The 27,528-nt window shown below is 37.6% G+C and overlaps 1 protein-coding gene and 2 long non-coding RNA genes across 3 annotated transcripts; 2 read left to right on the top strand and 1 right to left on the bottom strand.

Moving 5' to 3' along the window:
- The first annotated feature begins 812 nt into the window (after positions 1-812).
- Positions 813-3,389, top strand: LOC134812837 (uncharacterized). The gene is made up of 3 exons (XR_010159968.1): positions 813-1,255; positions 1,509-1,670; positions 1,815-3,389. It is a non-coding gene; the product is annotated as an uncharacterized LOC134812837 (long non-coding RNA).
- A 24-nt stretch (positions 3,390-3,413) lies between these two features.
- Positions 3,414-15,049, top strand: LOC134812836 (uncharacterized). Its single transcript, XR_010159967.1, has 5 exons — positions 3,414-3,488; positions 8,914-8,971; positions 9,285-9,344; positions 13,175-13,279; positions 13,466-15,049. It is a non-coding gene; the product is annotated as an uncharacterized LOC134812836 (long non-coding RNA).
- On the bottom strand, positions 5,915-8,888 carry LOC134812382 (recQ-like DNA helicase BLM). The gene is made up of 6 exons (XM_063819778.1): positions 8,883-8,888; positions 7,070-7,232; positions 6,875-6,937; positions 6,614-6,757; positions 6,346-6,474; positions 5,915-6,169 (listed from the first exon to the last, which is right to left on the bottom strand). The coding sequence occupies exons 1-6, from the start codon at positions 8,886-8,888 to the stop codon at positions 5,928-5,930; spliced, it is 747 nt and encodes a 248-aa protein (XP_063675848.1). The 3' UTR covers positions 5,915-5,927.
- Positions 15,050-27,528: the final 12,479 nt, after the last annotated feature.

Raw genomic sequence — 27,528 nt, 5'->3', positions numbered from 1 at the left:
AGTCTCACTCAGAACATTTTTCTCAGGTACACATTTGTTTACACTCATTCTCAATGTTTGGCCCTTAAATCTTCCCCTGTACATTCAACAAATATATCCCGAATAAGGTGTCCACTATATAGTTACATAATATTATGTTGTGATCAATGATCGCGTTGTTTATCGTGAGTTGGCACTTGATGAATGTATAGTAGTGGGCCAATCAGGTTTATCAGCGTCTTTATCAACGCACTGTTCATTATTATTCTACCCTGATTCCGGATTCGCTATATAAGGATTGAATGGAAAAAAGGCAACCGCCCTGTGTAAACTATTTGAGCTCAATTAAAATGTAATAGCGTGTACATGGTTAATACTTATAGAATGGTGACTGGTGAGTGTGATAGCTCCTTCCGCATAATATAAGATGAATCTGAATATTTCAAACTCTGGTTACCACGGAGACAGTCTCAAGTAGAACATACACGAGTTGCCGTGTCAAATTAACCATAATAATTCAGTACCATTATCATTAGCGGTTTATGACGTAGCTTATATCAGCAGCGATGTTTTTACTGCTAGCTTTATTGTTTTCAGTTGTCTCATTTATTTCAAAGGTACCGTACGCGTACCGGCCTTAACTTGTCTTTAACTATAAATTTAACGATATACGCAGTCATTTTAGATGTAACTGCACATGCTGCCATGCTGGTGAGAGTATAAAGATGTAACAAGCTTCGACGGTAAAATCGTTATAATCACTCTAAACCCAGCCCAACTTGGCTATACTGTCTAACCTTCTCCTTCATATTAATATATAACTGCGAAGCTGTCCTCAACAACATGATATAGTTTCCTCTGTCTCACTGAGAAATTTTTCTAGGTAAATTACATAGCCTTCCTTGCTATATGATATAATTTATCGTGAGTTGGTACTTTATACATGTATAGGGTGTAGTGGTCCAAAAGTCAGTGGGTATATGTTGGCCTCAATTGCTCCGCCGTGTTTTACATTTGAGAACTGTAGCTTTGCAGATGTAATGCCATATAACTGTTTTTACCATGGTAAATGGTTCGACGAGATTCCGTCGTCGAAATTTATGGTTTTGCATATTTGCACAGTGGAACTATCAGGTTTATTAAGTATCAACGTCTTTATCAACGCAGCTGCGCATAATTATTCTACTTAGTTTAACTCTCTTTCTATTTTAGCTGAATTCCATTCCCTCCCTCTTCGAGATGATTGCTTCCGTCAATTGCGAAGGACTCGCTCAAGGTAAGAAATTGACTCTCACGTATTTTTATAAGTTCAGATTAATCGTTTTAGCGATATAATATAATACTAAGACAAAAGTTCCGATTTTATGCGAATATTCAATTTATTTGTTTAGAGTTTGCCATGAATAAGTATTAAGTATTTGTTAATGTGGCGGCTAGAATAACTAGATTAGCCATCTTGAGCTATGATTTATCATGAAATACTTACAATTTCGACAGTTGCTTTTTAAACCTTAACTCGATAATTTTAGATAGAGAGATAATATTAAGACGAGCGGATCGATAAATCGAAGAATTAATTCATAAACTCGATTGTGTTTCATATAGTTTCATCTGCAAGATGGTAGACTTCTTCACTTCTCAGTTCTCAAAGCTCGACGATCTTCATATTATATTATACTTATAGGATAAAGGTTGTTATTTTATTTTTTAAATTAAGTACATTCATTTAACAATTCACTTTATTTGATAGCTTCTTTTGATTAACCCCTCCAAGCTCGATATTATATTTTATCATTAATATTATCTGCCATTTGTTCAATTAGTTACATTTCCAGGGTCAAATTACAGATAGTAATTGAGAGCGGCTTTAGAAATCAGGGAACGTGACCTATACATAGCATAGATTATCTCTTAATCAGGTAACATGTTAAATTGAGGGTAATTGTTACAATCTCTTAATGTGTACGGCAGATTATATCGTTAGTCATAACAAATATTTGTCCACCTACATGTTTACAATTGGCCCTTACTCACACATATAACCAATACTCCACACTTTCCTGTTACTGGCGACCCCAGGCTATAATTATCATTAACATAGACATTCGGTGAAATGAAAGGCTGGGCGCCACCCAGTCTGAGGGTTACTGTGCCCAGTAACTCCACCGTCTACACGTGCGCGCGGCTCTAACCGTGCTTCAATCGAAGCAATGCTAATTATAGTGGTTACACTCACAGTCACACACACACACACACAGAATAGTAAACCTAAGAGTTCATGAATCCGATATTTTGGAACAGTAAGACAGAATTGAGACAAATTTGGAACAGGCTTTTGGGGCAGTAGTTATGCCTGGACTGACTTAAAATTGATCTGGTATAAGGGGCATGGGAACTAACATGTTCAGTCACTGATCAGAAGTGCCAAATGATCCCCTGGTTCATGAAATGAACGAAATGAACAAAAATGAACTTTCCATAAAATCGCCTGAAATGAGTTGAAATCAATCAGAATCGATTGGTATTGATACTAGGAGTATTCCTGAAAAGTTTGGAGGCTCTAGCATGCTCAGAAAGGGCTCTAAGGGCAATGTCCCATTTTGGTTTCAGAGTAGTTGAGATTTTGGAACTGGATTGAGACAAATTTGGAACAGGCTTTTGGGCAGTAGTTATGCCTGGACTGACTTAAAATTGATCTGTTATGGTAGAGGGGCAATGGGCATGTGAACTAACATGTTCAGTCTCTCAGAAGTGCCAAATAATCCCTTGGTTCATGAAATGAACGAAATGAATAAAAATGAACTTGATCCTAAAATCGTTGTAATCACTCTAACATCTAAACCCAGCCCAACTTGGCAACACTGTCCAACCTTCTCCTTCATATATGATATAATTGCATAATTCTCCTTAGTAACCCGTCCCCGTCGCCATAGTTACAGACGTAAACAGGACATGAGTGGAATATCGTTCATAAAAGGCTATAAGCAAGCATACTAACTAATCCGCTTTACCAAGGTGTGTCATATAATGTACATACAATTATTTACACGCAATATTTGGCGCTTAAATCTGCCCCGTACATTCAACAACTATATTCCGGGCGAATAAGGTGTCCACTTCATAGTTAAATATTGTGATCATTTAGTCGCGTTGTTTATCGTGAGTTGGTACTTGATGAATGTATATAATAAGGGCGGGCCAAACATCAGTTGGTATACGTTGGCCTCAATAGCTCCGCCGTGTTTTACATTTTACTGTAGCTTTGCAGATGGCATATAACTGTATTTACTATGGTTCGACGAGATTCCGTCGTCAAAATGTATGTTTTTGCATATTTGTACAGTGGAACAATCAGGTTTATCAACTATCAACGTCTTTATCAACGCATTATTATTCTACTCAGTTTAACCCTCTTTCTATTTCAGCTGAATTCTGTTCAACGAGTACAGTATACACAAGACAACCTCAAGAAAGCTTCTAGACTACTCCGCTTACTGTCACAACACTATGTAAGTTCATAATTTTACGAATTTAAGAATTATAACACATTTCTTTCTTATTTAAATACCTGAACCTTTTTCTATTGAAATCTTCTATATTAATCAATTGTATTATATTTATATAATATACAGTGCAGTATACACTATACATTACACAAATATGTTAACTCAAGGTAGTAATCAAGTTTTAATTTATGGACCGAACTGAAAATGTATCAAAGGTAAACAAAGGATCCATACCCCTGTTGCCAGAAATAGACTTTAATAACACTGTAAAAAACGTACTGTGCAGAATTTGGGCTCAACGTATTTGAGCATACAAGATTTAATATATTATTTGAACTTAATCTAAAATCCTCAATCTAAATAGTTTCTCCAAAATGTCTTATTTAATTAATTACCATTAAGTAAGTATACATTCAATTTGAACATATGATTTATAATATATCCAAACAAATGTGTAATTCACCGGTTGACTCATGATTAGGTCTCCGCTATTTTGCGATATGGACACGTTCATTTGAGTTTGAGGATATTGGTAAACAAAAATAATAGCGTTTTCGACGATAGTGGCTTAATTTGGGCATTTATTAACCTATCACGTTCAGAAGTTCTGAACATTAGCCACGTAACCCATACTCCCATATGCACTGCTCAGAAAGAAAATCTATTGTTGTTAGGCACTATAATGTTTCAAATGTCACATTTTGTGTGACTTAGTTAACTGCAGTTGTCTAATTATCATTCCTTGGTCTGAAATATAGTAGATTAGGTCAATCTAACAATTATGATACAACATTGGTTAAAGGGCACGGATCGAACGGTTACAAGGCAATATTCGGGAAACTTTGTCACACTCAGAATACCATACCTCTATTCTACTGTGAGGTGTCCTCAAAACCCTTTTAACTCATTATTTGATGGTTGATCTACCAATCATAGCCCTAAAATATGTTTTTTTCGAATAGTTAGCTAATACAGGCACTTGGTTATTGGGAAATAAGGTTAATTCTGTCACAATATATGGAATTTTAAATTTTGGGCGAATTATTTATATCTGATTTTGGTTTGAATGGCGGGAAAACTTTATATGATGACAATGTAGTTGATGCAAGTTAAGATCAGTTGATGTTTACATTGTCACAAAAAATGATACGAAATCGTAAATAGGTTAAAAACCATGATTATAGAATGAAATAGTCTCTTATAATAACTCTTATAATAACTGATGTGACAAAGTAAACATGTCTTGCCCCTATTTTGAAGATCTATATATTCTATAACTCTATTAGAATTCAACATTCTTTAAGAAAAAAAATTGGTAGAATATTGTCCAGAACATCAGAGCTCAAGTTTAACAATTTTAGGTTAAATTTGTCAAAGTCACTAAAAATGTGACAAAATTAACTTTTCCTGCCCCAACAATTTCAAGATAGTGTGTTAAAATTGTCATAGGGTGCTTTATTGCCTATATAAATCGATCCAAACTACGAAAAAGATCTGTTAATCTGATGACGATTACCTAACTCTTATAATAACTGATGTGACAAAGTAAACATGTCTTGCCCCTATTTTGAAGAACTACACCTCTATTAGAATACTATGTAACTTTATCATCAACAAATTGTCGATAAACTAGTGATTTTGCCAGCAAGGAGCTAACAGAGTTATAATATTTTTTTGTGACGAAATTACCCTATTTTTGATCATGTTGCGGTAGTTTAATTGTGACACTGTTAACATATCACCACCCGATAATGATTTGTGTGACTGGTGCATGGTACTAGCACTAGCAGTGTTGTTTGATCCATAGTGCGTAATATAAGGGGTTTAAGCTGGTATATCATTATTTGTTCAATTTCACACATGTTCAGATATCATCAAGATTATGTGACAAAGTAAACGTGTTTGTGCCTTCTGTATTTTAATCCCTTACGACTATATGATATAATAACAATTCCTAGCACTTCCAGGCCATCAAATAAACCTACACTACTCAGCATTGCTTGTCAGGGTGCCCTAAACATTCTTTACATATTTTCTTAAATGTGTGACAGAGTAAACCTGAGTGCACCATCTAACGAAAAAAGTTGTCAAATATGTAGGTAATAGTCATATGTACCCATCCAATCAACTGGACACTCAAAAATTTGGTCAAAAACGGCAGCAAGGGGTCCATATTTACTCCGTCACATGTTTAAAAGGTGACAATGTAACCATTTCCGTGCCGGCCGTATTTAAGCGATATCTTATCACCTGATTAAGATATCGTTATGTGACAAAGTTAACCTAGAGGATGAGACGATTATCCTAACCATCAAGGGTTTGTGTAATTTCATAGTGTGACAAAGTCAACTACACTGTGCCTTTTAATAGGGTCACTTATATTTACCAATATCCTCAAACTCAAATGAACGTGTCCATAAACGAAAATTGAGACGAGGTTACTTAAAATATATCGTTAGTTATAACTAGTATGTCCCTCTTCACCCTGTCACTCAGTCCTGGCACGATTCCTTCAATATCTTCCAAATTAAAAATATGTCCGCATTCATTTGTGAGAAGTTTAATGACTCCTTCCGTGAGTTCACAGTCCAGAAAGGGTCTGTTGTCACTATAGGACGTCAGCTGGCATGCTAACGCTTTTGCAAAGAACTCCCTATCTTCTTTCGTCACTGTGCGTCTAGGTTCTGGAAATATTATGACTGATATTGCTGATTCTTCACCACTCGCAGGAGCACAAAGTTAAATTGTTGTTGTTGTTATCATTACTTTTCGATAAAAGCAAAAAAGCACAGTTTAGGCATGAACGTTACAAATATTACATGTGATTTAAAACATTCGGTACTAAGTACTCAGTACTCACGCATGTCTACATCCGACCTCCTCTGCTTGTTATTCCGTTCCCGGAGTCTTTGAATGAGTGGGTCTTGGGAAGGTCTGCAAACATCGCAGCAAGTATCGTTATAAACGTTGTCATGCAGCTTGAGTACCCCTGATGACATTTATGTCATCGCATTGAAATGGCTAAAATTTGTGATTTCAAATGCCGTTGGAGAACTTAAAGTATTTGCCAACTAATAAAGGATATTGAATTACTTTTTCAATTGTAGGACTACGTGGAGCTGTTTTACCTTTAAAGGTACCAGAAAGTATTATCCTACGGCAAGTTCCATTCTGGTCGCGGTACATAAGACACTCTCCGTCCATATCCCTGGTCTTGTTGTGCGTAAATACAATACATATCGCCTTTAGATTTGCACTTCTCCCAGCCCGACCTGAGATTAAAAAGCAACGTTTAAGACAATTAAGCTCGTTAAACCTTTAATAGAGGTATATGTGCAGAGCGCTCTATAAAATTATTACAAATAACTTAATTGTTTCACATTACCCACCAATCATCTGGATGAAATCCTCTGCCGTACGAGCCATTTTCGAATGGATGACGTATTGGATCCCTAAAGAATATACATTTTTATCAAATTTACTATTAACCGTGTTTAACACAGAGAATCCATTTGTTTGAAATAGACTGTTTAAAGGTGTTTAAAATAGTCTTCGATATACTTGGTGCCAAACATAGTACATACCTGCTGCATCAAATCCCATAGATAAGGCACTTGTAGCTATGACGAATTTGATACGCCCATTGATATTCATTAGATCAGCCGCTATTTCTTCCTGTTTACTGTCTGGTATCTGGGAGTGAAATACTTCAACAAGACTAATTTTCCTCGGATCCTTTTTGAGTGCCTGAAATTAAGAAAATGTCACTGGTAATTGGTAAATAATGAGTTCCGTACACAGTTAACTTTAGTTAAGTCGGTAGATGGTTTAAATGCTGATAATCCGGCACAAAAAGAAATTTTTAAACAACAGTTTAACAAGTTTAAGTATGAACAAGTTAAATGGTTATGTCAGTCTTCAATATTTTATATCCCATATAAGCTAAACATGTGGCCATAAAATGAATTATTTAAGGGGGGGGGACAATGGATATTTTTTTGTGAAACTTGATTTCGAGATAGTAGTTGACCAACAAACTAGGACCAGTGACCGAACTTTTGAGGGGGTCCCGGACCCCAACCGCCAAACGGTGCCCGCGGGGCAGCCACGCCCATATTTGGTCCAAATTAGGCCCAATTTAGCCAAATACCCTCAACATGCCCAAAACCCAAATTTTAGGTGCTCTACTTGTAGCTAGTGGTCTCCTGAACTCGTATATGAAATTTCATCAAGATTGGACAAAAAATGACTGAGTTATTTATGGGCCAAACCCATATGCCCATATTTGGGCATACCCACCAAATTTGGTAGATTTCGTCCCATAAATTGAGCAAATATCAATATTTTTGAATGAAACTTACTTTATAAGAAAGGTAAGCCTAAACTACATATTCTCTGTAAGTCATAGCTTTATATCTGTTTAAATGTGGATACTAAGGCGAAAAGACCACAAAAAATGAACTAAATTGCCTGTATCTTGGTTCGCGATATTCGCGGAATTGATCTCATTAAAATTGTAACAACTCAATCAGTTTTCAATATTTTTCCATGAAATTTTCGGAATCGACTCGAAGTCGCATTTCCACCTTATTTTGAGAACGAATTTTTGATTTAGGACTCAAAAAAAATTTGGCGGCCAAATTCTGAATTTTTCCGGGAGAATTTTGGAATTTGGCCGCCAAATTTTTTTGGAGGCCTAAATCAAAAATCTGTTCTCAAAATAAGGTGGAAATGCGATTTCGAGTCGATTCCCAAAATTTCATGGAAAAATTTTGAAAACTGATTGAGTTGTTACAATTTTAATGAGATCAATTCCGCGAATATCGCGATCCAAGATACAGGCAATTTAGTTCATTTTTTGTGGTTTTTTCGCCTTAGTATCCACATTTAACCAGATATAAAGCTATAACTTACAGAGAATATGTAGTTTAGGCTTACCTTTCTTATAAAGTAAGTTTCAATCAAAAATATTGATATTTGCCCAATTTATGGGACGAAATCTACCAAATTTGGTGCGTATGCCCAAATATGGGCATATGGTTTTTGGCCCATAACTCAGTCATTTTTTGTCCAATCTTGATGAAATTTCATATACGAGTTCAGGAGACCACTAGCTACAAGTAGAGCACCTAAAATCTGGGTTTTGGGCATGCTCAGGGTATTTGGCTAAATTGGGCCTAATTTGAACCAAATATGGGCGTGGCTGCCCCGCGGGCACAGTTTGGCGGTTGGGGTCCGGGACCCCCTCAAAAGTTTGGTCACTGGTCCTAGTTTGTTGGTCAACTGCTATCTCGAAATCAAGTTTCACAAAAAAATATCCATTGTCCCCCCCCCCCTTAAGTATGTGCACAATCAATCATATTAATTGTATATATGCTGGCAAATAACCATTTTTACCTGCATGAATTCTAAATATCTATATCCGCAGTCAACCAACGAGTTTTCGAAGATTATCACCCTGGGACACTCTTCTGCTTCATTCTCAAGTAAGGACACCAGTGGTACTATGTCTAGCTTTCCCGGGATATTAATTAAAGAAATCCTGCTATTAACAGGATTTTGCGAGATTCTCATCAACTGATGCAACATTACAGAAAGTGTCACATATGCTCTAGTTCTTTCTAAATGTTAAAGCAGAGAAATCTGGCTATACAATATATTTATCAAATAAATGTGTAATAACAACAGATGTATACAATTACTGCAATTCTAAAAAATTTAAGTTTACATTAATGTGCTGATACGATACACTCCAAAATATTCCTAATTTTGTGTTGTTATCATAATCCCATTCCGCAGGGCACAACACCACAACTTCAGAAGATGCAAGGAGCGTGTTCTTAACTCTCCAAAACGAAGGTTGGTGAACAATAGAAAAATTGATATTTTGTTGGTTGGCGTTATCATGGTGAGAAACCAGGGGTATTACGAGATATTATAACGTCCCGAAGGTCATTTTAATTGTAATATTTATCCAATCTAGTACAATAATGTAGACCAAGGAATACCGATAGGGCAGCTAAGTAATTAAGTTTTCAAACTGGGGCGTTTTGAACATTATAGTACCTAACCACAAATGTTTAAAACTTCCGAGAATGGGCAGTATCGAGATAGCCCGACCACTGTCCGCGGACAGTTGTCCGCAGACTGTATAATAACAGTATCCCCTGAATCAAGCAAACAGGTGTTTGTGAATAGTTCAAAATAGATTCAAATGTGGTCTCTCGGATATAATTAGTTACTAATAATATTGATTGCTCAATGAAATAAATGATTACGATTAAAATGTGGTATATAAGTCGTTCGTTTTTGGTGAAGTATTATCAGTTGCCATCATCAACAACGACAACTATTCCAATTCCTGACATGGTACTCTTCTGTCTAATGGACGAAATTAATGGACCCACCGCCTCCCTCGAGACTTCCTATTCCAGAAAAACCTCCTAAAGAGCTCCATGTCCTGTTCTGGGTGTAATGCATCTATGTCCCTGGTTCCCTCCTCGTCCTCGAAGTCTCCAGATGGCCTGATATGGCGCTGCTCCCCCTGCAAGAAGTACAAGAATATCAGAACAGACAGCATCCTCTCTGGACAGAAGCTCGCTCTCAAGACCTTCATACAACTGCTGTTCGCAGAGTAGGGCTGAGTTCATCCGTTTCGTTTTCTCTGAGACCATAGTTGTAGTTGTTCAAGAAGGAGTTGATTATAGAAATGATTGATGCAGTCTGATAATAGTTATTCTTTATATATTGCATGATGTGAACTGATCTCGTAAGGTTGCTTAATCGTTTAATAAGCCTTGACACCACCGCTGATTGAAATTCGCGTGCGATGATGTGAACCCTGCTTGACTCAGGGGATGATGTGAACCCTGCTTGATTCAGGGGATGATGTGAACCCTGCTCGATTCAATGATTCAGGGGATGATGTGAACCCTGCTTGATTCAGGGGATACTGTTATTATACAGTAATATGATCTGGTAGACAGGTGTCTGCGGACAACTGACCGCGGACAGTTGTCCGCGGACAGTGGTCGGGCTATCTCGATACTGCCCGAGAATGTTGGGTTAATACAGTGGGTGCTTAATATGTTTACGGCATGTCTAAATAAGAGAGTTTGAATGCATGTCACGTGATATAGTTAACAGTCAGTGTAATTACGAGTCAGGGAATGTGTCTAGCTATACAGGGCCCTTTGGTGTATTTGTAATAAATTTTTTAGTGACGTGACACCTCTTAGTAATAAGTAGTGACGATTAACGGGACAAATTATGGTTAATTTTCTAAAAAACTAGCAAATATGTCACCTTTAGATAAAAAAAGGACCCACGCTCAAACATTTTTCGAGGTACGTTAAGCGCGCGCACCGCAGTTCCTTTTATATGATTATGACGTATCGTCTCGGTTTAACAATCATAACGTGATCACGTACTGTACGTGACGTATAATCTTACTTATTTAGTGAACAAAGAGTGTGAGAGAGTGTGAAAGTAAAAGTACTATACTATACTGCGAAACGGACAAATTGGTTTAGTCAATAAACTGGGATGAACCGCTTTTGGTGTTACGCCTTACGGTCAGATAAATAAACTACTGTATTCTGGTCCCAATAGTTTACTGTGACTTTTGAGTTGAAGATTAGGCGTACATCATAATGTCCCTAGTGTTTTGTTTAGCTCACCAAGGTTTAAGGACTATTCGAAAGTGAGGGATTTTACTAAGAAGAAGCAAACATCGACCAATAGCTCTTATTAATGCTATTTGTTTGTTTAAAAGGCGAAATGTGGGATTCTATTCGCTTTAAATCCGGTTCCATAATGATACTTGACTTAGTGCGGCTTTGATGTCCGAGCAAAGCTATTATAAGTTAAACCTTAGTTTGTTAAAGTTGGCGGTTTTTCAAGAATCTCCGCCATACTGTCCATATCTCAGTTCTCGATAGGCGTAGAATCGTATCATACTGATAACTGATGTTGTGAGCAAAAACAACATAACCCCTCCCGCCTTGAGCCTTCCTGCTCGATATTATAATATTATATAAATTAGTGCTATCCCCAGATGGGTTTAAAGCTAATGGTGCTACTAATAGTTTTGCCTTTGGTATTTGAGACGGGTTTTGAGAAAATCTCTCTAAACAGGCATATTTACATGTTAGTGTGTTACTGAAATCTGTAATCTTTTCGGCAAATGCCAGCTACTGTAATAAACCAGAGTTATAGCATATATTCTAAGATGACACTTATACGCAGCTCTGAACATCATACATTCTATTCAACTGTAATTATAGTGTTTAGAATTTGTATAATGTACTGGCACGTCTGCCAGCTTTATTCTGACACAATAGATATAAATCACTCTACACGACACCGGAACTTCGATATGTTCCTAAGTTATAAGTTACGTGAATTTTCAAGTGCATACGGTAAAGTGATCTTTCCTTCAGTTACGCAATTAAATAACTATTCGAAAACTGAAAGACTAGTTGTTCCCCTTGAAGATGTATGTACAGTAAAGCTTTGAACCCCGGCCCAAATTAATATCGCCTCAATCGAAAGTTGCTGGTAACAACTTATAAGTCAGTCTGATATTTCAGTCTCGGTGTAATTTTGTGTCGCCAAGCAAGGATAAATATACAGGGGGGAGGGGGGCAAAAGTCCTAATAGCTCAGTCACTGAGTGCCCAATCGAAATAATTCAATCGCATTACATTTGTCCTGAAAAAAATGAGAATTCTGGTTTCTCATATGACCGAGATATAATACTATAATATCTTCGCCACAGTATGCCATCTGCAAAGCAACAACCCTCTAAAATAAGACACGACGTTGGTATAAGACCCAACTTATGCCCACTGACCAGAGCTGGTCCAGATTCCAGAACTCAGAAGTCGATGGTAACCCTCCTGTTATGAGAGGGGGGGGGGGGCAACGTAGAATTCTACTCTACTTTATTCTACTTTATTCTACTTTATTCTACGTTCCCCCCCCCCCCCCCCCTATGAGAATATTCTCTAGCTGCTGTACGCTGCTTAGGATTTGTTTTTGTTCAGGGGCAGGCTTGTCACATAGGTCCAGGGCTTCCGGACTTTTGGGCATGGTGCAGGTTGTGGTACACACTCAACTAGGTGGTCTGAGAGTCGGAAAACCTCCAAAAAGAGATGTCATCAGAATGTAAGCCACTACCTGACTAACCTGTGAATAGAGTTTTCTAGACTCAATAATCATGGCAGGTAGTATCTTCGGTGCGTTGCTGAGATACCGATTTAGTGAGTAGTAGGATGGTCATCAAATCAGAAAAGGCAGACCTGAGTTGATAGCACGGTACTTGTAACGGTTTCCTCATTCTGCTCTCAGACTGACTAATGTCTCCACTTTTTTATCTCCTGTTAAGATTATCATTTCTCCGCTGTTAGGATTGTTCAATTATGCTTTTTATTTTGGACACACCATTGAGCCAGATTGTCGCAGCGTATGTCAGAGAAGTTCTGAGTATAAATATTATATAGGCTTATTCTGTCACAAACAATGAATTATTAATCTCATTTGCCCTATCCCCAAGTTCTGATAAGTCTACAAAGAAGATCAGTAAAAAATAACTGGGATATCATTACAGTTATTAAAGTTCCGATCGATGCTATTAGCCCAAATGAATGGGTTTTTAAATAGATTCTAAACGAACACTTATTCTTTCAGGAGGGGATCTGCAATAAACAAAGACGATATATTTTTGGCCAGAAATTTGCGGAGTTCCTTCGTCTTGATATCGGTCTTGGCTGCAGTTGTATCTCTCGAAATCAGGTATTCACTATTAAAAGCTATCCTGCCTGGCTTAAATCCTGGTTGTTAAAATTAAAAGCCTTTTTGCATGGTCATCTTTAATTAAAAATAAATCAGCTTTGTTAATAATTTACTGTCGTCTCCTTGGTTGGAAGTTGGACATTTTCTCTCATTTTCACACGTAGAATCTTATTTTCTTTCCCTCAGTGACGGTTTGAGGAGACACTGCATCTCACTGCTCGGTGGAGACACGGGGATATGAAGCTGTTAATCCCTCTTAAAGTCCACTGCACGTTGTCACAGAGCCTCAGTCCGATCAGAGCAAGCAGCAAAGATCAAAGGAGACTTTTCCTCCAATGTCAAACAGATAAATTTCGACAGAAAACTTCTAGCAGACCTCGGATGATTTAGGAAAGTAAACATACTTGCAATCTGTAAGACAAGTGACTCTACAGGAACTAGCAAGAGGCAGAGAAAGTGAAGAAGATTCGACGACCGAAGCCTAGCAGATAAAATAATAGCCGATGAATTTGATACGACATCATAAAATACTGGAGTCCACAAAGGAGCATGTCCTACTTTTCAGCCGCTCCTCAATCGACAGATCCTCTTGATGGCTTGCAGACATCACGTCCTTGAGGCGGATCTTGTAAGAGGATCTGCCTCTAAGCAACTGTTCGGTGACACAACATCACTTGAAGTAACCCTTTTTAAGATCATGAAGACCTCCTGGGAAGATCTCAATCTGCAGAACATTGTCCTTCCTGATATCCCTACTTGCAACAGGAACGGAAGATCTTCTATCCTTCATTACTCAAATCCGTCAACTCAACAACCAGCCCAGGAGAATAAAAGGAATTACTAGAGCTAAACTTATCCATGGAGAAAGCATAGAGATGAAGAAAGGATGCGTCTTCCAGATACAAAGACCTGGAGCTGACCACCATGTCAGATGGATGGCTAAGTCCATATACATTATGAAAATGATTCTACTTCACTAGATACCACTTCACTGGACGAAGAAGAGAGACGTGCAGAAGATGGCTCACGTTGTTGTCTTCGTTTACTTAAGAGCTTGGTTCAACGCTCCTTTCCTTGAATCTGCAGCCTCCGCCGACACCCGTTTGTTACACTTACAGAGTCTTCAGAAGTACAAGAGTGTGGACAGAGTATTAGCCATCATCACGACAGTCCTCAAGACATACCTTTAGAGCGAAGAACTCTCCTTGCAGCAAGAATAGGCCAACAAACTCTTGAAGCAATTCAAGTTGGAACTTGAAAACTTGTGTTCGGTTGTTAATGTTATTGAGCTTTATGAACGTCAAATAAGCCTAATTGATGAAAAATTATTCTGATATGTTTTGGTTTTATGACCAGGGGTTATGACAAATATATAATAAGGATGTTGGTCTAGTTTCTCGTACGGGTTTTCAACATACGCTTTAGTCCTACACTCTAGTTTGGGGTTGGATTTTAAATAGTCACTTGAAGTACGTGTTAAAGTATCCTACGTGTTGGTCGAGTGTTGAGTGATTAAACATCTTGATCGCATGTTTATTGTTTACTGTTTAGTGTAGACCTTGTTCAGTAGAAACTCAGTACGGTGGTCCGCGGTAAATTTCATTCTTTATTATACGAAAATGCATGACCTGCATGAGGTATGTTACCTGGGGACCCCAGGCTATAATGTTCCGCCGAATAGAGATTCGGCGGAATGACAGACTAAGCGCCGCCCAGTAAGAGGTATGATAATACTGGGTTTCGAAATCTTTTAAATATCTATTCGATTGAGTCTTATTAGTATTACCTGGGGACCCCGTTTTAAATTCTCATAAACGTATCAATTGAATATATTTACTAAAACTCAAGTCTCATATTAAAGTATTAATATGACAACTGTGTTTAAGAACACAAAGCCCGGGGTCCCCGGGTAAATTTAAAGCTAGGAATCATTATATTTATAAGTGAATTGTGTATTTGGTACTGGCCATAGCACTCCCGTCAATCTATTTGTCATGTCAATAGTTTACTGTTTACGAATGAGTCCATCATGTACTGTTCTCTTTGATGTATGTAATCAAATTATTAGATTATTAAAGTTAACATTTTGTGAAATGTCAATCACTTTATTATATTTACCTCAACCTGTAGACCTCTGGCTTTTAACACAACTGATATACCATATATAATATATGGTGGAACTACATCGGTCGCGTTTTTGTGTGGAATGCTAGGCGAGTTGTTATGTGATCATATTCATTAATTAATAATAGTTATATAATCATGAAACCTTTGATCCGTCAAAGTTCGGAATTGCAATTGACCAAAGGACATGAGGAGAACCTTCATGAAGTATCACGCTACTGCACCTAGAACTTACATTTCTCTTGTTGCCACTGTCACGTACTTCTTCAAAAACGTATGAACGGTCTTCAGATATGAGATTATTACATTACAAAACATATATTTTGCGCGCTCAGCATTCCACGCGCAAAAACGCGCCCGTTTAGAGAGACTTGCGCGTATTAGAGGGTTCAGTCTCACCAGGCTATGTTAATGAACATAATAGCCTGGGGTCCTCAGGTAAAACTTAATAATAATTTTAAAAGTAAAACAAATTTTGTAGTGTGAAAAATTTCACGTTCTAAAAAACAATAGCTAGTAGTACAAAATTTTTGATTTAAATGACATACTACGATACACTTGGCATATTTGCTAATGTTCCCCAAGGCATAATTTGTTGTAGCGCGATGCACTACTGGGTCGCGCCGCGCATTTTCTCGCAACCACGTATGCAGATCGGCGAGATGCGAAGGATTGATTACCTGAGGACCCCAGGCTATTATGTTCATTAACATAATAACCGAATAAAGATTTGGCGGAATGACAGGCTGAGCGCGGCCCAGTAAAGGATTGACATCGTGAATCAACCTACTTTGCTAATCAATTAAACCATGTTTGGCCAGTTAAGTTCGTGCAAGTGTGATATTTATTAAAGTTACGCTTTACTCCACTTTTATTATTATTTGAACTCGCGTTATTATTTGAACTCGCGTTCAGTACTACAGGAAAATTGGCGTTTGTTTTCGGATTTGTAGCGCGATGCACTACTGGGTCGCGCGCGCATCCAATAATGCTTCTCGCAACCACAGCGAAGCAGATCGGCGAGATGCGAAGGATTGACATCGTCAATCAAGCGTTGGATGTGTTTCGATTCTTGTTACTGGGCCGCGCTCAGCCGGCCTGTCATTCCGCCTAATCTCTATGTTTATGAACATGATAGCCTGAGGAGTGAGGTCCCCAGGTAAGATTCTTGAAGCATCTTCTCAGAGCAACGATCTGGAGGGGTTGGCATAATATCAAACAAACTGCAAACGCAGACTGCGATATGATCTGCTCCGAACTTGTATAATATCTATCAGAGGTTGCAAAGTTGCCAAAACCCTGCAACCTACAGCAATAATTGATTTGAATCTTAACCTGATCAAAACTCCTAGATCATACACATTCAGGGAGTGTTTGTTTGGTAAAGGCCTGGATTGTTTGTTGTCATGATATTGGATGTAAAGTGTTCCTTCCCCAATTTTTGGAATTTTTATTTTCAATGAGATCATTATAATCATTAGTACAAAGCCCATAATCTACCACCAGCCCTCCAGGAGATAATATTCACCTTCAAGTTGCATTTTATATCCTTGTATTACATTAATTTTAAGGATGGCGCTAAAAGGGGAGGGGCACCAATAAAGGGGGGGGGGGGGGGGGGGTCAACATGCAACGTTATGCCACCGAATACTTGTATTTTGATTTATCAGAGCTCACATCGCAGCTCGACAATCGAGCTGTATTCCATAGCAATACGACACAATACATGCATATTAGTGGCTAGGATCCGAATGAGTGGTCATAAGCTAAACGTAGAAACTGGAAGATATGGGAGCAGAACTAAAAGTCGACATCACAGAATATGTGAATTCTGACGCAAAAAGTCTGAGATGGAGCTCCTCCTTAATCTTCCAGGTGTTGACCCGATAATAGAAGATGAAGAACACTTCCTTAGAACATGTCCCAGGTACCATTCCAGTAGGACTAACATAAAGGAGCCCATAAAGTCTTTGTTATTTCATGACATGAAGAATTACCTCTTTTACCGGAGCACATAGTGGAATTCACAAAGTTCGTTGCTCAGCCATGCAGAACACGATTTCCTACAAAAAACACAAACATTAATGTCACAGTTCGAGACATCACCATTCCTCTGCAGCCCCTTCATTTGCACTCTACATTTGCACTCCACTCCACCACAATCACATCTTCGACTCCTTTACCACACCCACACGGACATATCTCAAGCATCATCATTCTTCACACTTCACTTTGTTTTTCTGTAAGGGTTTGCCTGCTTTTCTATCTCTTTGTTAGCTATTAGCTTGAACGATAAGCACTTGCCTTTAGAACGACAGCATGACTTTCTCTTTAATGATAACAGATTTTCTACTTGGGTTTCGGACTATGACTTTTTAGAACCGTTGGGTCTTACATCTCCGCCGTGTTTTATATTTGAGAGTTGTTGCTTTGCAGATGGCAAACTCATTACTCAGTGGCGTAATGAAGGGCCCCTACTGACCCCGCTATCTTAAATTGTTGTTTGATTGTGGGACAATTTTGAAAAACTTAACTGAGGTACTAGCAAAACTGCGCGTTTTGCTCTAGAAACACATTTTTAAGAGATTTTACCAGTGTATCCTCTAAAATCACCTAATTTGTCTAATTTTAGGAAGGGGCGCCAAAAGGGGAGGGGGTGCCAACAGGGGGGCACTTTTTCGGCTGGGGTCCCAACAGGCAACGTTACGCCACTGGGCATACTGTACCTACTTGTTCGAGGATTCCGTAGCAAAAATTTGAAAATTCGAATATTTTAGACCACGCCCATTCAATATTAAAACATTTTTTTCTCTGAACATGCTGGACGCCTAATTTTTTTCAGAGACGGTAGATTATTAAATTTTGCATCTGATCTGAAAAAAAGATGTGAACCAGATTTGAAATGACGAAGTTATCAAGCATTTTGTGTATCTCGTTAACAAAATTGACTGGCTGATTATGTGACACCGTGACACGACACCTTAAATATTAATTGGGCATCCTTAACGATTCCCATAATGTTTAACGGGGTCACCTTCTCACGTGATTAGGTAAGCCAATCACCTGATCACACTTAATGAATTAACTCGTTATGCTTCATATCTCAACCATCTGAGAAGCTACAACTTTTTAGTACAAAAGTAATAGCCAAACACAATCCAAAAAATTTGGCTCGATCCAAGTATCCAAACTATCAAATAAATTCGAAAATGAACCTTCATTTGTAAAAAATTAACACAAATATTTTTTAAGTTGACAAATTCCTCGAACCAGTGGTGGTAGTAAGTCATACCAGAAAGAATTATTTCAATGGTGCACTCAGTGACTGAGCTATTAAGGCCAACGTTAGGGTACTGACTTTTGGCCCACCCTGTAGATCTATTTTTTGTAAACCTTGTAAACCTTGTAAACCTTGTAAACCTTGTAAACCTTGTAAACCTTGTATGGATGATTGTTTTTGTATCAATCTTAAAAGTCTTGTCATACAGATTTTCTATATTTCCAGTTCAAGCAAATGATGGCATGTGTTCTCATTTCACTGATGTGCATTTAGATCTCATGTGTCAAAATGCTCCTTCTACTCCAGTGAAAGGTTGGGATCATTTATTTCCACATTACAAGGTTAGACATGCATTTAAATTCATTACATTAGCCAACTACGGCTTCATATCAAACTAGTCATACAATTTTCATTCGATTTCATGTATTTTTGCATACCTTAAATTTTCTTTATCTAGATTTGTGGAAACTGCAACAATAGCATGGTGCTGTGCAGGGCACCTGTGAGACCCCGCCCCCTTGGGATGCTCAGATGTGGCAAATTTAGTGGAAAACGATCACTACCACCTTTGCGCTGTGAGTAGCCCAATCCGTACCTTATTATAACCAAGCATAAAATCGAAACTCATTAGGTTCTCATTGTTATAGAACACCAGGTCGAGCATTATCTCATATTGTGATCACTGTTCAGTTCCCACTAAGGCACATTCGTTAAGTGATTGACGTGACATGTGTGAAATATTGTGCATTTGTGTGACGTCATGCAAATATGTAAACACATTGACTCTACCTGAAGAGAGAGAGGTTAATTGATTTGAGAACATGTTATAAACTGGATGGTCAATATTACAATCATGCATAAAATATTCAGAATATTTTTGCATGCAATTTGTATAGACCTTACCTCGTGATCTGAATATCAATCACTGGAACACCTATATCATTGAATTGGAACTTGAGCTATCAATCATAAGAATCTCTATCAAATATCAATCTTTAAGATGTTTCCAATGGGAGTTGTCGCGTTGCACAGAGGAATTTGTGAAGCAACTGATCACAATGTGTTCAAATTAGGTGGACACAAGTTTAGGTGAGGTCTCATTCATTGTCTTATCCTCGTTCGACGTTCGTTTTGTTGCACGCACATCATGTTTTTTGACCGTAGTCACTTCCTATAGAATAAAAACTCCTACTTGGGTGGGTGTCGTCACATAACAGGTGTAGTCACATAACAGGTGTAGTCAAACAACTTGTGGAGTCACACAACGGGTCATTGTGGTCAATGTTTCCTATCTCTAATTGGTAACTTTATGAAGGGAACAAAGAATATGAATGTGTTCCCGTCCCTGGTATTTGATCCACCCCCTGTCTTACAAAATCCCCGGACCCCACGTTGCAGGGGACCTGTAAGGACCGAGAGGTGGTGTTCCCTGCCTGAGCCTCCACATTTTCTTCCAAATCCACGGACCCCACGCTCTAGGGGGCGGGTAACAGTTGAAAGTTTTCCTCTCATGTGTGTCAACTCCATCGAACCAAAGACCTTAAGCGGTGATTCCAAAAAATCCTAATATTTCTTTTTAGAATATTAAGAAGGGTTCATAATGATAGTTTTCATGGGAATTTGTGTTTACAAAATTTAAATTTTCATTGAAACTATTTCAGATCGGACAGGAGCCATTTTGGACGTTTGTGCTGAAATGATATCGATCGAAAGATCGCTCTTGAAACAGCTCACACCTCCAAGCGACCAGAGATCTCTTCATATCAACAAACTATGTGAGTCGAAATTTGGAAGGATCTAATTCAGTTTAACCTTCATATAATATGACTATCTGTATCATAAACCATACTTGTTTAAATAATTACGATATTATCACTTAGATGTTGTATATAATATGTTGTATATCCCTATCGTTTAATTTAATTTAAAAGTGTCAAGCTCGCATGACAGACAACAAGCCTTGGCCTTATTCGAGTAACTATATTATGAAACATTGATAGCCCCATTTTTTTTTGTTGAAAATTCAATTTATTATTATATAATATGACATTGATATCCCCATTGAGATTAATAGAGTTACACTTACAGGAAACAAACAGTTCCAAAATATCAAACAAGCTAATAACCATCAAAGAATTTAAAAGAATTTAAAGTTCCTACTTAAATATTCTTCAGCTCCTATCCAAAAGGTAGAAACAAGGAGGAAGTCACCAGAACTAGGAGAGATAAAACATATAACTGCTACACTCACCAAAAGTTTCACCAAATTGGTAAGTTATCGAATTTCATTATCAATTTATTGACTTTTCCAGATCTTTGTTTATGAATTGATGGTGTTCGAGTTTGTACGGTTAATTTATTTAAACAGTTCTTTCTTAAAAGGTACAATCCAAAATACAGAAAAAAATATATGAATAGTAATGATAATTTGAAATGCCAATGTTTGACACTGTGAAGATCGATTGTATTCAACTTCAGTGCTGTATTGTGTCCATGATCAGGCTGGTTACTGTTCTTCTGGTTACCTCACTCTCCATCAAGCATATCAGTCCTTCTATCTTAATAAGCCCATCTCACGAGCTTTATCTTTGCTAGATTATTCCACGCTTCTTAATCGTATTAGCTCCAACAACTCCATCAAACCAATACCACTAGCCCAGGTGAACGGGACCTCCTTTATCTTCTTCAACTTCAACTTTAACCCGGAAGTACTCCGGAACAATCCAGTATATATACATGTCTTCAACAACAATGTCATGATGAAAATGGACACCAGCCCGCTGGTACAATCCTGTATCTTTACACAGTTCACATTTAGAGTCCACTCCATTTCTTGAATATTTCACCAGAAATACATACAGGGTGGGCCAAAAGTCAGTGTGCAAACGTTGGCCTTAATAGATCAGTCACTGAGTGCCCAATTGAAATACTTCCTTCTGGTATGACTTAGTACCACCACTGGTTCGAGGAATTTGTCAACTCGAAAAATATTCGCGTATGTTCCAGCTCCCTCACAAATCTTGTTCGGTGGGTCAAACTTCAACTTAAAGTAGTACGATGAAAAATGGATTAAGGATGTAAAGCTGTTAAACATTGCTAGATTACCTCAAACAGATTGCAGAAGGTTACCGTAAATGTGAACAGAAGAAGTGACAAGAAATGTTATGCCGAATCTGGAAATGAGTTGTGCCTTTACAAATATCATATTATCAAAAACTTAACTTTATAACGTATATATATAATAAGATAATAGTATGGCGTATTCAATGATCCGAAGTATTCAACATTCTTCGTACAACCTGTGGAATAATGATAATGAGGAAGAATAATGAATTTTGATATAGAATTGAAAGTACCGCTTATTGGCATTATCCTGGAATCAGAAGTGCCGACCTTACAGCAATTATTATTCAGCTGCAGGTAATGATTCTGCTTCCTTCGCATCTGCGATGACGCGTTTATTGCTACTTTGTTAGTGTTCACTGTTGCACTGTACATCAGATTGCTCTGCAAGGGATAATAACATGATAAGAACTTGGAGTTTATCAAGTTTTTCCATGCAGTAATCTGACTGCCACGTACGTTTCATAGCTTCTTAAGTTATGATAACTTGATAGGGACCCAAGTTTAATTTTCTGATTAATGAAGTGTGAAGAAGTGGATATTGTAATAAGTATTATAGGTGCAGCTATTTTAAATTATGTCATCACTATATATCTATCTTTAAGAAGGCTTTCTACAGCGTATACCGTGGGAAAATGTTCAAGATAGTAGCAGCTTAATATGACATCCCGTCAAAGTCGTAGAGCTCATATAGCTCATGTATGAGAAGACAATCGCCAAAGTCCTATCTCCAGACGGAGAAACATAATTGAGATACTAGCTGGTGTGTTACAGGGTTATACCTTAGCACCATACCTCTTTGCAATAGTCATTGACTACTGTATGAGGCAAGCCATAGTGATGATGAGGAGCTACTTGGACGTAGAAAAAAGCAGAAAAGTGAGGACCAAGATCATTGCCGATGTGGACGTTCCAGACGACATACCATTAACATCTGAAGACTGGTTTCTATAGTTACTCTGGTAACTAAATATGGTTTCTACAGTTGCTCTGGTGACTAAATATGGTTTCTATAGTTGCTCTGGTAACTAAATCTGGTTTTACAGCTGCTCTGGAGACTAAATCTGGTTTCTATAGTTGCTATGGTGACTAAATCTGGTTTCTATAGTTGCTCTGGTAACTAAATCTGGTTTCTATAGTTGCTCAGGTAACTAACTCTGGTTTCTATAGTTGCTCTGGTAACTTAATCTGGTTTCTATAGTTGCTCTGGTGACTAAATCTGGTTTCTATAGTTTCTCTGGTAACTAAATCTGGTTTCTATAGTTGCTCTAGTAACTAAATCTGGTTTCTATAGTTTCTCTGGTAACTAAATCTGGTTTCTACAGTTGCTCTAGTAACTAAATCTGGTTTCTATAGTTGCTCTGGTAACTAAATCTGGTTTCTACAGTTGCTCTGGTGACTAAATGTCAACAGTTAAGTGTTATGACGTGTTGGCAGTGTGTTTGATCACTCTCATAATAATATTTTCTCATCAGGACGCTCTCTGCTTTTCCGTAGTGTGAGCCTATCTTCAAGCCAATCAAATGGTTGTTAAGAGTCACATGACAAGCTACTATTGCCACGTGACATGGAAGGTCTCTGTTGGGGGTCCGTAGTCGGATCATGTTAAGGTGAACTAACTGTTTTAGACTGTCCACTCTTATCATGACGTTATCTTGATGGTATCAATCAGGGGTGTTTTTACTCACTTTCATACTACATTTAAAGAAAAAGACAAGCGTATAGATTAAGCTGTAAGGTGTAGATCGTTGTCACGTATAAGCTGCTACAGTGCTACACTGTAGCAGGTAAGATGTAGCGGATATGATGCTGGAATGAAGCTCTTACTGAGTGGTCTCAGAGTCGGACATGAGTCGGACATGAGTCAGACATGAGTCGGACATGAGTCGAACATGAGTCGGACATGAGTCGAACATGAGTCGGACATGGTTCACTTCAACAAATTTGGGGCTAATCCTAAATTTAGTGTGGTGGTATTTCAAAACAATACTCACATTCTGACGCCAAAACGTTTATCGCAACCCTTGTAGTGACAAATCTAGAACGTTTGTAACATTATAGCATTATGATTGGTTACCTAACGAGCATAATTATATGGTATTAGAATGTTAGGAATGGTTCACACTTCACATATTACCAATGCCATATTTTTATCATTCTAGACCTCCTCCGCCTATTAAGCTACCTTACGTAATATGTTAACGACCCCTTTCAAACTTATTGTTTCAGAAGAAGCACAAGGAAGAGACAGATGAGAATGAACTGAAAGTTACAAGTCAGGTTCGTTGTGAAATTAATGTTTTTCTTCCTTGTTCATTTCTTAAGACTAGAAAACAATTTTATTGCACTTTGTGAAATGTTATTATAAAAATAGATAAATAAAAAGATAATGTGGTATTTTGGGCTGCGATGAGCAAAAAACAGTTTTTCATAAATATCTTTAAAACTAAGCACTTAAGATCTTATATTGCTTTATAACTTGTATATAAATAATGCTATTGCAGTTTTAAGCTAAAACTCAAGTCTATAAGTCCTTCAGAAGCCGAGATACAAAAATCCCAAATTTACGCCTTAGGGCAATTGAGAAATTTCGCCCTGTAGGACTGGGACTAGCGATACAAATTGGGTACCTAGATGATTTTTGGTGTGGAATGACCTAATGAAAGACCCTGTGTGGTCAAACATTGTGTACATTGAAGTGCACACTTAACTACACTCTGCTACTCTAGTACATCCATCGTTTAGTGATTAGGTTTTATAAAAGTGTAAAATGTTAAATTCCATCGTTTAGTGATTATGTTACAGAAACAGTTTTTGTTCATTATTTATATTTCTAGATTTTTATTCGTGTTTTATATGGTTGTATTAATTTGCAAAATGTAATGCAATGTACAGTCAAAGATGATGTACAGTCAAAGATAAATGGTGTCTCTGAAAACTTCAACTGATAGCTTATAAACTTATCCTATAACAAAGACATGGAGCTTTAAAAAACAGGGTACCGGCTAAAGCTGGCCAATGGTCAATGCTAATAGAGTAATAGCAACCTCTTAGACTGTGGTGACTGGATACTGGCGCTGATCTTCGTTGCCATGTCCGTATAATATCCTCCCACGATCCCACGATTGTCTGCCGTTCATTATCACTTGACACTCCGTCAATTCGCAGACTACAGCCAGACACTGTGATTGGTTTATCTGTCGTAAGATATCATTTTCTGGTGTTTGATTGGAGGAATCCGCCCGTCTTCATTTACTGTATTGCCTCTTGTTTAAATTACGAAAACGGTATATTATTAATTAAATTATAAATTCCGATCTTGAACTACTTTTCTTCTTCAGATTAACTTCTAATAATATGCTAAACGTTAAGAGACATAATATTGTAAGCATAAAGTCGTTCTAGCTACAGGATTAGTACTGCTTTGAAGATCAGAAGACAGTTTTAATAGTTTGAAACTCCTGATGGTAATGAAGGTGAACTCTTGGTCTTCCTAACTAAAAGGAAGTTCCCCTCTTCGCCACGTCGAACCCCTGAGATCTCCTCATTAATTTGAGTGGCTTGGCCCGCCTGCACCAAGGAATTTGAGATATGACTTCAAAGACAAGAAAATATTTCCAAATCAAATTTGAACTAATATCTCAAATTTTGCACGTAGAAAATTGTTTCGACCTGTTTTATGTCCATCTTACTATTTATTCTGTAAAGTTGCAAAAAAATGGTATAGTAGGATATTCAGATAATCACCTGCAGCGCGCCATGGATTTATAAATATTTGTAAATATGTGTTTCAACAGATATCTTAAATTCGGCACATTTAAATTTTACCCAAACTCATACATATCATCACTCGTATACTCATAGGGGTCGTTTAGTAAATACAGTGAAGAAGTTGTTCAGCATCTGGATCATTTCTGTACGTTTTCGTTTAGAGGAAGGTGATGATCCGGCAGATGTAGTGAAATTATATTATCTCTTCGTGATATATAGATTTGAATTGATATCACGTAATGGTTGTATACAGGACTCAAGGCGAGCTTGTTTGCTCCCGTCAAGGTGAGCTTGTTAACTCTTGCTCGATGCTGCTTCTCGAATCACGTGTTCTCGTATAACGCCTTCCGCCTTCGTTACTGCGATGCTTGACAACCTTTTTCTATGACAGGGCACGCATATTGGGTCTGGGATTGGTTGGTGCCACATGAGAAACAATATTACCCCAAAAACCAAAACCTCGATTTACTGCAAGGTACAACCCCTGTTTTACCGAGGGTTTTCTCTTTCCCAAAGCCCGAGGTAAATCGGGGTTTTACTGTATCTGAGAAGTTTGAAGAAGATCAAATATTTGGATCTGAAGATAATTGCATGCGTTCCTTAGAATTTGGAAATATTTTCTTGTGTTGGTGATATCTCAAATTTGTCACATAGAAATTCGCCCAAACTTGCTCTGATTGTTAGTCTTATTGTTATTATCTTACTATCTGGAAAGTGAGAAGAAAATCGTATAATAAGATTAACAAACAATTATTTTATGCAATTGCCTAAAACTATATATATATATATATAATAAACGCTTGATTTCCGGCCTTGCAATTTGAACCATTTAGTCGAAAGTCCTCCTGGGCATTATTTTAAGTACGGCGCAATAAAATACATATAATAAAAACTTTTCTATCGTCCTCATATAATAACAAAATGCGCGCGTTATCGCGCGCGTATTTTGAACGAGCATTTGGTCGAATTAAGCAGCTTTGATGCAGCCAGTCAAACATCAAATGTTCATAATATTCATAATTGACCATCTCACTGTTTTTCTCAGAATCAGTATTCGACTATTCTTTCAAAACCAACACAGCTGAAGGATGTGTGCTATCGCCATATTGTGATACATATGAGACTAGCGGGCAAAAGTTTTTTCATTTCAGTCAAATTTTGTAGCTGCTGTTCCTACTTAGGTGGGGTTAATACTAGCAATTCATTGAACATGCAATATTTTTATATCATGTACATTTAAAAAATCGAACAAACGGTCAGAAAATATCTCCATACAAATATAAAAACAATTGCACTCTTATTTTAAAACATTTATAATATAAAAATAAACAGTGTCGCGTCGTTCTAACGTCACAAAACTAACCACAACAAAGCATGGTCTTATCCATTTTCTTTCCATTTTGAAAATTACTTGAAATTACAGATTTTTCGCGCTCAGTAAAAAACTTTTCATTCTCAGTGACCAGCTTGGCCTCACGGAGATCATCTCCAAATAATATGATCAGTAGCATGCGAGTTGACCACAACACTACTGCCCTCGTCTCCCTGCAATAACCTAATAGAAATACTTCATGCTTCATATCGGGTTACAAACAACAGGCTGCGTCCAACGACACGGGTCACAGCTATCCGACCATGACATTGGATGTGCTTCATTGCCGGTATACTACCATGATTTGCGGAATATAGTTATCCACGTTCTCCATGTTTACCTTTGTTACATGTCATTTTTCTCTGCGACTAATTTCTGAAAAACGCTTTAAAATCTTTAGATAATGTAGCATAAACATTAAATGCTCTCGAATAGCTCGGAGTTTTGCGTAATTGTTGGCAATTAGGTGATTGCTTGATTCCTTTAAATCTAGTCCGATTATGCTAAGCACTTAAGCACAACAATAAATTCCGAATGAATCATATAACCGCCTCCCCCTCCTCCTTGCTCAGTCCCCAC

This window comes from Bolinopsis microptera, chromosome 3 (genome assembly GCF_026151205.1).
Source record: "Bolinopsis microptera isolate Bmic1 chromosome 3, MBARI_Bmic_1.0, whole genome shotgun sequence".
Taxonomy (NCBI): domain Eukaryota; kingdom Metazoa; phylum Ctenophora; class Tentaculata; order Lobata; family Bolinopsidae; genus Bolinopsis; species Bolinopsis microptera.
Note: the sequence above shows the minus strand (reverse complement) of the source record. Positions and strands in the feature narration are given on the sequence as shown.

What these genes read in the sequence shown, in the direction of transcription:
- LOC134812382 (XM_063819778.1), bottom strand. An exon ending in TATGGGATTTGATGCAGCAG is followed by an intron (nt 6,938 to 7,069) that starts GTATGTACTATG and finishes TATATTCTTTAG; the next exon opens with GGATCCAATACGTCATCCAT. An exon ending in ACTTTCTGGTACCTTTAAAG is followed by an intron (nt 6,475 to 6,613) that starts GTAAAACAGCTC and finishes AAATGTCATCAG; the next exon opens with GGGTACTCAAGCTGCATGAC.